Raw genomic sequence first — 10,000 nt, 5'->3', positions numbered from 1 at the left:
GTAGTGGTCGTATTGATTCTACGAGTGTCTTAGTTCCCGATAAAACACTCCCGTCCATATAATAAGTATAGGAAATCGTATGAACGCGAGTGCATTTCGTGATTTATGGGCACGAGTGATGTTTTAAAAGTTCTCAAAATTGCACGAGCCGTAGGCGAGTGCAATTTGAGAACTTTCAAAACATCACGAGTGACCATAAATCACGAAATGCACGAGCAGGTTCATACGATTTTTTATTTATTATATTCTCAACAAAATTACTCAAACGCGCTACTTTGTTCGTGCTCGTATTCTTCCAATTTTGAGTTTAGTTTCCATTCAGTCGCCCATGTTTGGCAGACATTCAACCAGGTCTGTGTAGCTTTCAACGTGTTTTTGTTTTTCGCATTTTCTTTAAGTTGCTCAACGATGTTTTGGTTTGACAAAGCAAACCGACTGTCAGCCATTTATTGTCACTTTGATGTTTAAATTTGGTGCTTCCCCGGTGTTTCCATAGCAATTTCCGTATTGCACTCTATAACCTATTTATGCATTCGCCATTGGCCAATCAGAAACAAGATATTTTGTTGAGTATATAATAAATGAAATATATGACATTCAAATGAAGTTTCATATATTCTCTAACACAATCTTGGAAATGGAGATAATAATTTATCTAGCAAAATTTCAAGGCGAAAGTCTGTGGTCGACTGTTCCGCACAAAAAATTACCTTGGTCTTAATCACTTCAGAAAGACCCAGAAAAGAAAAATCCAAAGATGATTGTATGAGTGAATGCAAATCCTCTCTGTGAATCAAACAACAGCAGGATTAAAAACCACGCAAAAAGTGTAAGGGCAAAAAAACGTATCGATTCAAAATGCAATGATTAAAAATGTTTCTAACTTTAAGGAAGGATTGCGTGTTTAAATCCATTCAAAAACACTTGGATCTGTGACTGGTAAACATACTATCTGGTGTGATTCAAGTAAATTCACATATTACTGCAACAGCTTCTTCAGTGTTGTTTACTTTGTAGTCATCCTACAGGTCATAGCGACCTCTCATTATTGGACTTCGCCCACGACTACCGGCACAAGTTTTCAGATCTGAGTATGCGCGGACTCTGAGCATGCCCGGACTCTTACTGCCGCTGCAATCTAAAGCTCGATAGCAAGAGAGGTATTAGACCTAAGAGGAGGTATTGATTATCCGGGAAGGTGGTTGGTCGTCCCAGGTTGCCTTTGTTGGTTCTTTGCTATGCTTCCAAAGGGTACTGATCTGCTTAACAGTCTCGCCAATTAGTGCGGCACTTTTGCTCTGTTTCATAACCTTGAGAGTTGAATTAAGTGAATACACAGTCTCCACCATATTTTGAGATGACGTTCTCGTTACCGTCGCCGTCGTCGTTGCTTAAGCTCCCTATTGAGAGCACGGTGCCAAAGACCCTAAACTGTCCCTTGAAAAGGAAAGAAACTTTATTCAAATGTCTAGTCGTTCTAGCGCTGGAGCACTGATTGGGGCCACTGTAAAATTAAATTAACAATTAACGCAAATCAAGTCAAATGTTGGTTTTCAAGAAGAGGGGAAACCGGAGTACCCGGAGAAAACCTCTCCGTGCAGAGTAGAGAACCAACAAACACAACCCACATATGACGCCGAGTCTGGGAATCGAACCCGGGCCACCTTGGTGGGAGGCGAGTGCTCTCACCACTGCGCCATCCCTGCACCCCAAAATTTTACCTAACACTTTTTACCTAACAAAAGCAAATTGTACATGAAAGATATTTTGCATCAAATGGAAACTCGGAAAAATCCGACACCCAGATGGGATTTGAACCCACGACCCTCGATGATCTAGTATGGATGCTCTAACCATTGAGCTACTGCAGACTCTGGTGTGAGCAAGGGTGAAATGTGGGTATAGACCAGAAATGCATCCCGCAGTCACATTATCAAATTTCAGATAACCACATACGACTCGTATCTTTCATGTACTTTAGTATTCTTCACATTACCAGCTTGGGTGGTTGGTTGGCTGCATCTTTGATATGCCTTAGTGTGACTGCGTGATGCAGTTATGGGTCATTTGTGGTTATTTGAAATTTTACTATTCACTATTTTCTCAAATCCAATAATACATATTGTTTACCCCTCAAATGACGATGTCCCAAGAATGCAAAATTTTGGGGGCTAAACAAGGTGTATTATGGGATTTGATAAAGTTGCGAACTGGATTGCGTGATGCAGTTCTAACCCATACCCACATTTCACCCTTGCTCACCATAGAGCATCCGACTGGATGACGGAAGGTCGTGGGTTCTAATCCCACTCAGGGGCCGGATCTTTCCGAGTTTCTATTTGATGGATAATATCTTTCATGTACTATTTCTCACAATAAAAGCAAATTGATTTGTACAAAACATTGTCTTCAACTTGAATCAGTAACACACTTTGAATGCGGAATAGGATGGAAAAAACTCTAGGCTGCATACGAGCCAGAAGGCCCATCAGGCCGGGGCTTCTCCCGGTTTCCATGGACTAGGAGTATTTCTAATTCCCCCCCAGGATGGGATGCCAGTCCATCACAGGGTTACCCACCAGCATTAAATTCGCCGGTGTTCATTTATACACCTGGGTGGAGAGAGGCACCGTGAGAGTAAAGTGTCTTGCCCAAGAACACAACACAATATCCCCGGCCAGGACCCGAATCTGGATCTTACCGTTCAACGCCTTGCATATGCATTTCCTCCACTCGGCATAATATAATGTACAAACTGAGAAAGAACACACAATATGGATGGTTACAATCTGACTTCGTATTGTGGATGCAGTAAAACGAAGAGCTTAAAAGAAAGCGTAGCTAGACAGGTTGGGTTTAAAAATATTCGGTGTGTAGCCAGGCATGTTAAAAATTTTCGTAAAAAGGAATTAATAGTTAACACTCGCTAAGAATATATTGTTCCGAACGTTTCGGCTACTACTGTTGCCTTCTTCAGCAAAGAAAAAAATGCAAATGTCTAACGGCGTCCTACTTGATAAATCAAATGTACACGATGTGTGATACAACTAAATCATTGGCTCGAAGGAATTTTTTTACAAGCGTAACAAAAGTCTGTAGAGTATACATAATAACTCTAATTCTTGATGTTATTGTATATGTTTGGTAGCGCTACGTGTTCGTTTATAGCGTTTCCATCTCGCTCGAAATACCAAGCTTCAAGAATTCGTCTTTGTCGCCACGCCGATGATCTGTCAACAATTTCAACACTCCAAATCTATTTGGTGACTGTAAAATCATATGGTGTTTGGCCACTAGAGAGTTTTTATCCAATGTTGCTATGACCTTTGTTCGTGATCACAAGACAGAGAGGGAGGGATATGTTTCACTCCTCGTCACCAGAGTCCTCAAGGATAACGGAAGGTGGTGAATCAAGAAATAGAGAAAAAAAGAAAGTCTGCGAGGGGCTGAAAAGAAACCGTTAAAGCAAAGAGTAACGGTAGGCTATTTTCCTGGACGGACCAACTGAGGATGATGTTATCATCAACAATTACCAACTTTTTTTAAACTATGTTCGCAAGTAACAGGTCTAAGGAACTGGTAATCAAAGCTTATAGGAGATCGGTGAAAGAAAAAAAATCAAAGCAGAGCGAGGTTAACAGCCTCGGCTCACAAAAATCGTCAAGATTATATTACAACTTACCAGTCAAGTAAATCTCTACATGCATTGGAATCTTCAAAGAACTGTGCCGTGGAATGAACTAAAACAGGAAAAACCATAACCTGTGGAGAAGAGAGAACATTTTGGTACAATTATTATGCGTTGTATGAGCTCTCCAAAAAGTGTTCAACTGCTGAACAATTGACCCTGCCGAAAGAGCGAGTTTCCATCGAGTGTCGTAAAACCAAAACCAAAATTATTACTTTGGCCAATCAAAACGGACGGAGACACTGCAGTAAACCAATCAAACCTCAAAGTAATAGGCCATTTCCGAGTTCATGTCTCCCTCATCTTCAAAGCGAGTCTAAGTGCGAAGTTTTTCTTATGAAAATTAGTTTTCATTCATGTGTAAAACAGAACTAATTACCATCACAAAAACTTCCCACTTAGACTCGCTTTGAAGATGAGGGAGACATGAACTCAGAAATGGCCTATTGCCCGTAGCCGACACAAAGCACGGGAAAATGTGCCCGCGCAAGCCACGATTGGTTGTGGTTTTACTTCTGATTGGTTGACAAAATGGCGCGAAAACTTTGAACCAATCAATGAGTGAAGTAATGCAAAACCAAAGCAATTCGCTGATTACTTCCGACACTCAATTGATAACCGCTCTAATTTCCTGTAATAAGGTAATTACCAGTTGATCAGCATCACACTCTTTCAAGAACCTTGCAAGAACGGAGTGAATCTCGGAGATAACAAACTTGCTGGCCTGCAGAGCAACAATTTAAAATTAAGATACTTGCACTTTTCACCCCCAAGAGGACTTGGCCTCAATGTCATTTTCGCAGCGAAGACTACAAAATGAGAGCACAAGGATGGTTGTCTCTACAAGAAGCAAACTGCAGTCGGATAACGGTTTATAATGAAGTTTGTTTCCTCTAATGCAGAATACAGATCGCCTTTGCCTTTACTTGGGGTTTCCAAGTATTGCCTGCGAAAACACAACAGAACTGAGGTTTCTAGAGGATACACTACCACGACAAAAGACGCGAACCTATCACAAGAAGCCCAGACTTACTGACCTGTTCTGCATGTTGCTGTGCAGTGGCTGCCCTTGCTGAAAAGCTGAAGAAACAACATGATTTTAATAGTTTAAGCAGTGTTTCCAAAAAAATATTAAGTGTAACTCAAACTAATATCATTCAGTGAGGACATAGTGGGTATGCCTGAAGAAGGCACAAGTTCACCATTACAACTGAAATCAATAGCCTGTTTATTAACGAAGTTAATCCCTGTCGAATGGCGCTAGTTCCTTGGTGGGTGATCCCAAAGGATTACGTCGCACAAATGCCACATCGATTGGGAAAGTGGTCTTGTTTTCAATCAGAATGCTCACATCTCACAAATTGTTACTTTGAGAGACATATATACTTCCAAAATAAGGAAGGCCTTGCGTGCGTGAAACAAAGGATTAACTATACTTCTCTAACTGAAACAACACACCAAACTTTCTTTTTTCAAAGTTAAGGAAAGTCCGACCAGAAATATGCAAGTTCAAAGAAAAGGACGCAATTGTTCATGACCGGCATAAATTTTGCAAAGTCAAATTCTCACTTGTAGACAACTGTCTCGTCATCCGGGTTGAGCTTTTCATGCTGCTCGTCTTTTCAATTTGTCTAGAGAAATAAAGTCTCGCCTATTTCGAGGATCATTTTTGGATTCCAAGAACGTTAATCTTTATCTTCGTATTTAATACACCCACTGCGAGCCTACACTCTTACACTCAGCTATTCACTCTTACAGACCAGGGGCCCGTTTCTCAAAAGTCCCGACAACTTTTCGGGCCCGAAAAGCCATTTGCCAACCAACCGCTTGTTTTGGAAAGCCAATCTTTTAACATGTTTTCAAGGTAACAAAAAGAAAAATGACTGTGAAGTTTGACGACTTAAATCCTCTCCATTCTTGAGTTACAAAGGGACTTTTTGACACCCGAAAATGGCCCGTAAAGTTTCGGGACTTTCGAGAAACGGGCTAAAAAAAAAATGTAAATGCTTTGTTTATAGTGGAAGTGCACTTAGCTATCAAGCTAGTTTACAGGCACCCCACTTTTAACAATGTGAAAGAAACAATTCAAAGTTAACAGAAACATTATTAAGAACTCCAACTGGCAGGAGGCAACCAGTTGGCTATTTACAAAGCGTGGTAGAGTTGAATCCGGGACAACCGGAAACAAATCCTAACCAGAGGTTAGAACGGGATTTGAACCCGGAGCAGCCGCATGCAAACCCAACGCCCTAACCACTCGACCACGCTGCCTCCTCAAAGGCTCCTGTGGCCTGTTTTTCAAAAGTCCCGAAAGTTTTCGGGCCTATTTCGGGTGCCACAATTCCCTTTATATCTTCGCAACGCCGAGGTTCCAAGCCATCAAACTTCGCAATCCTCTTCCTTTTCTTACATTAAAAACATGTTAAAAGATCAGCTTTTCAAAATAAGCAGACTGCAGTTTTGACGACTGGCTTTTTGGGCCCGAAAAGTTCTCGGGACTTTCGAGAAACAGGCCCCTGGCCCCGATAGTTCAAAAGGTGGATAATACTATCCACCAGGCCCCAGTTGTTCAAACGATGGATAGCGCTATCCGCCGGATAAATCACTATCCACTGGATGACTCAAATGGTTTCGCTATTACCTATCCGCTGGATAGTGATTAATTATCCACCGCATAAATCACAATCCAGCTGATAAACACTAGCAAAACCAATTGAGTTATCTAGTCTAGTGGATAGCGCTATCCACCCTGCGAACACCCGGGTCCAGGCCTCGGTTACTGGGGCCACATAAATCGCTATCGATTGGATAGGGCAATTGGTTTCGCTATGACTTGTCCATTGGATAGTGATTTATCCGTCGGAGAGCGCTATCCCTCGTTTCAACAACTGAGGCCTGGTTACACGACAGAGCACAAAGTTATCTTCATTTGCAAAGGCAACTGGCAGTTCGAAAGAGAGCTATTTATTCAGAACTCAAAACACTCCCGGCATCTCTGTCCTCGGTAGCAGAGGTGACTGCAACAGAACCGGGCTACCTGGATGCGATTCTCCAATCTTCAGTCAGACAGGAGAGAGAGACAGAGCTGTCTCTAAATTCAAAAAAATTACCTCAAAAAACCTTCGGTAGGCGGAATAAACGGTGCATGGATGTCTAAATTTGAATTCTTCTGTAGGATAGCACCTATTAAAAGAGTAAAACGAATAAAATAAACTAATCGGTTTGAAATTTTCCGCTTTTAAGAGCATTCTTTGTAGGAGAAAGCATTTGCAGAAAGGAATACAAAAACCTACCCTGGTCCCAGAGGTTCTTCTTTCTTTGTTTTTCTTGGACGAAATTTAGCCGCAAAACGGCGACAACGAATTAACGACAAAAAAACCTCTGGTTTCGGTCCCTACGAATCTCATTTCCATACAGACGCCAACTGTCAACCGCTTCAAATTCGTAATTGAATTAAACTCCCAATGACAATCACGCTATCCTCACGTTTCCCTCGGTTGTTTCAATCATGCCATCCAATCAAATTTTAAAAGGCTTGGATGTTAAAATAGCTACCAATCAGAATCGAGAGTCACAAACTGGGCTGTAATCATTACATGGAAGTGAGATTCGAAGGGACTGAAACCAGGGGCGCTTTCCTTTTGTACGGAAAATACGATTGATCCGGTAATAAATCAAATGGAACAGACTTTTCCACTGAAATTTTTTCGGGAAAAAAGGAATACCCTCAGAGATATTCCTTTTTTCTCGGTTTTCCCGGAATGACCGTTCCATCCTGTTCCATTTGCTTTGTCCCACTGGTACCATGCTCCTTGAAAAAAGAAAAAAACATGGTTTACCCCATGGGCCTTCGTGTTTAGCTGCCCAAATGAATCATGCGGGTTTCAATCAAAACACGCGGATGCTTTTACAGCTCGTAGCTGCACAACTGCAGGTGAGAATTACTACTCAAGAAGTAATGATCAAAAATCCGGCAGCCATGTTTGTTATTCTAAACGATTAGTATCGAGTCTCTCGAGAAAATTAGAAAAGAAAGTCTCAAAAGGAACGGGCTCGTCCCGTTCCATATCTTGATTGAGGAAATTTGTTTTGTTCCTTTAAGCAGAAAATTCTCCCCGGTTTTTCCATACAAAAGGAAAGCGCACCAGAGGTGTTTCTTCTCTCAATGATTCGCTGTTCATTGTCGCTGCTCCGAGGCTAAATTTCAAACGAGAAAAAGAAGCACATGACCTCATGACGCCATTATCAAGGAGCTGGAAATGAATATGCGAGTTCATAACAGATATAAAATACTCCAAATCTGCATAAGTGATGAAGTGGTCTTAATTGTTTGATTTACAGCATTTCGTTAACGAGACAGTCCAATTTGGGTTTTCCGATTTAGCGGAAGTTCTACGGAAGTGGAACTTGCCGATTTCAAGTTTACATCATTAAAGGAATATATATGAAATAACTAAATCAGTTGTTTAAATGAAGTCTTCTATCAGTCAAAATTTCAAGTCACATAATCAGAAGCCGTGTACTCACCGGCCGTGACCTTTCTGGCTCACATTTTCCATAATATTTTTGCTAGTAACTAGATATTTGGGCAATAACAAAAGAAACAAAAAAAAGACAGGATTCCTCCATTTTAACAAGTCAACAAAAGGGCAAGTATAATCAGATAGCACATAACTGTGGGCACCTTCGAGAAACAAACTGTGCCAAGTGGTATAACATGGTTAAAGAAACTCTTTCACTCAAAACTAGGTTTACTCCGTGTTCCTCTTCATCAATTCTTGACCTTTTCTTGACCGTTTCGGCAACGCCATTATACCTTTACAGGTTTCCAGGACACATGAATGACGCACGATGCTACCGCACTCTTCCTCAGATTGGACATGGCAGGGCACGCAATTTGCCCCGTAAAGCGCCGTCTGTTGGCTGACGGACGCTACGCTTCGAGGGTGCTTCTTATAGCTCCCAGGCGGATTTACGCTCCATAAGAATGCACTGCAGATAGAACACTCGATCGGATTCCACAAAGTGTATGTATCCATCAATTCGGTATTTAAGCACAAGCGATACTTTTTGCCATTTGTCGTTTGTACATGTGGTTTTATATCAATCAGGAGAAAGTTGATCATTCGCAGGCTGAGACATTTGTAGCCCTAGGGAATTATGCGAATTTTGCGTTTGCGGTTCATAGAAGTAAATTCTCACATCAGAATTCGAAGCACGATAAATATTTCTTGCTGTTATGTTTCCTTTGGCTATTTCGAAGCCATTAAATCACCACATTATATATTACTTGACTGAAAAATAAACTCAATTACTAGCAACAAAATGTCCTTGATTCTCTGTGAATTAACAAACGAGTTGCTGATACTCTGCAAAACAAAACCAGGAATCTCTTTGCCTTGAGTTACAAATCTATTCACAAAAATGAATCAATAGCCCTTATCGAAGGGATCAGCGGTTTTGCCACATAAACGAGGCTAAGGGGTCATCTACATACACGCGAGGATGGCCACAAAAGTACGTCATCTTCTGTACGCAAGCATTATGATCAAGACCATGCAGGTGCTGTCCCTGAGGACCTTCTCAGCTGCGTTAGAGTGTTGAAGAAATGCATGAACAAACTGGCCTGTCTCGTTAACGAAATGCTGTACATCAAACAATTAAGATCACGACTGAACGTGCAAACAGATTCAATCCGTGTTTAAGTCTTTTGTCTAGCTCTTCTTCATTTATGCAAATTCATTTCCAACTCCGTGAGAATGGCGTCATGAGGTCGCGGAAACGTCGGAAATTTAACATTATATTGCTACTTTTTACGTATCGATGTTTCTCAAAATCAATATTAAGGAGCAGAAGGAGTAGGAGGAGAAAAAGAAGGAGAACACGGAGAAGGAGAAGGAGAAGGAGGAGAAGGGAAAAGGAGATGGAGAAGAAGAAGGAGGAGGAGGAGAAGGAGCCGGAGATGGAGAAGGAGAAGGAGGAAAAGGAGAAGAAGGAGAAGGCGCTGGAGATGGAGAAGGAGAAGGAGAAGGAGGAGAAGGAGAAGGAGAAGGAGAAGAAGGAGGAGAAGGAGAAGGAGATGGAGAAGGAATGGGAAAAAGGGAGAGAGAAGGAGAAGGAGGAGGAGAAGGAGAAGGAGAAGGAGAAGGAGGAGAAGGAGAAGGAGAAGGAAAAGGAGGAGAAGCAGAAGAAGGAGAAGGAGGAGAAGGAGAAGGAGAAGGAGAAGGAAAAGGAGGAGAAGCAGAAGAAGGAGAAGAAGGAGAAGGAGAAGGAGAAGGAGGAGAAGAAGAAGAAGGAGAAGGAGGAGGAGAA

The 10,000-nt window shown here is 41.6% G+C and overlaps 1 protein-coding gene across 2 annotated transcripts in view; it reads right to left on the bottom strand.

The window, feature by feature from the left end:
- Positions 1–10,000, bottom strand: part of LOC138022252 (uncharacterized) — a 58,504-nt gene that overhangs the window by 11,636 nt on the left and 36,868 nt on the right. For both annotated transcript variants that reach the window (XM_068869336.1, XM_068869337.1), the window contains 6 exons: positions 6,799–6,871; positions 4,726–4,768; positions 4,338–4,412; positions 3,683–3,762; positions 2,702–2,755; positions 711–786 (listed from right to left, as the gene is read on the bottom strand). In XM_068869336.1, coding sequence (XP_068725437.1) covers positions 711–786; positions 2,702–2,755; positions 3,683–3,762; positions 4,338–4,412; positions 4,726–4,768; positions 6,799–6,871 — 401 coding nt within the window. The remainder of the gene's footprint in view (positions 1–710; positions 787–2,701; positions 2,756–3,682; positions 3,763–4,337; positions 4,413–4,725; positions 4,769–6,798; positions 6,872–10,000) is intronic.

The sequence above is a fragment of the Montipora capricornis genome, chromosome 10, assembly GCF_036669925.1.
Source record: "Montipora capricornis isolate CH-2021 chromosome 10, ASM3666992v2, whole genome shotgun sequence".
In the NCBI taxonomy this organism is placed as follows: domain Eukaryota; kingdom Metazoa; phylum Cnidaria; class Anthozoa; order Scleractinia; family Acroporidae; genus Montipora; species Montipora capricornis.
This window is presented reverse-complemented; position numbering and strand designations above follow the sequence as displayed.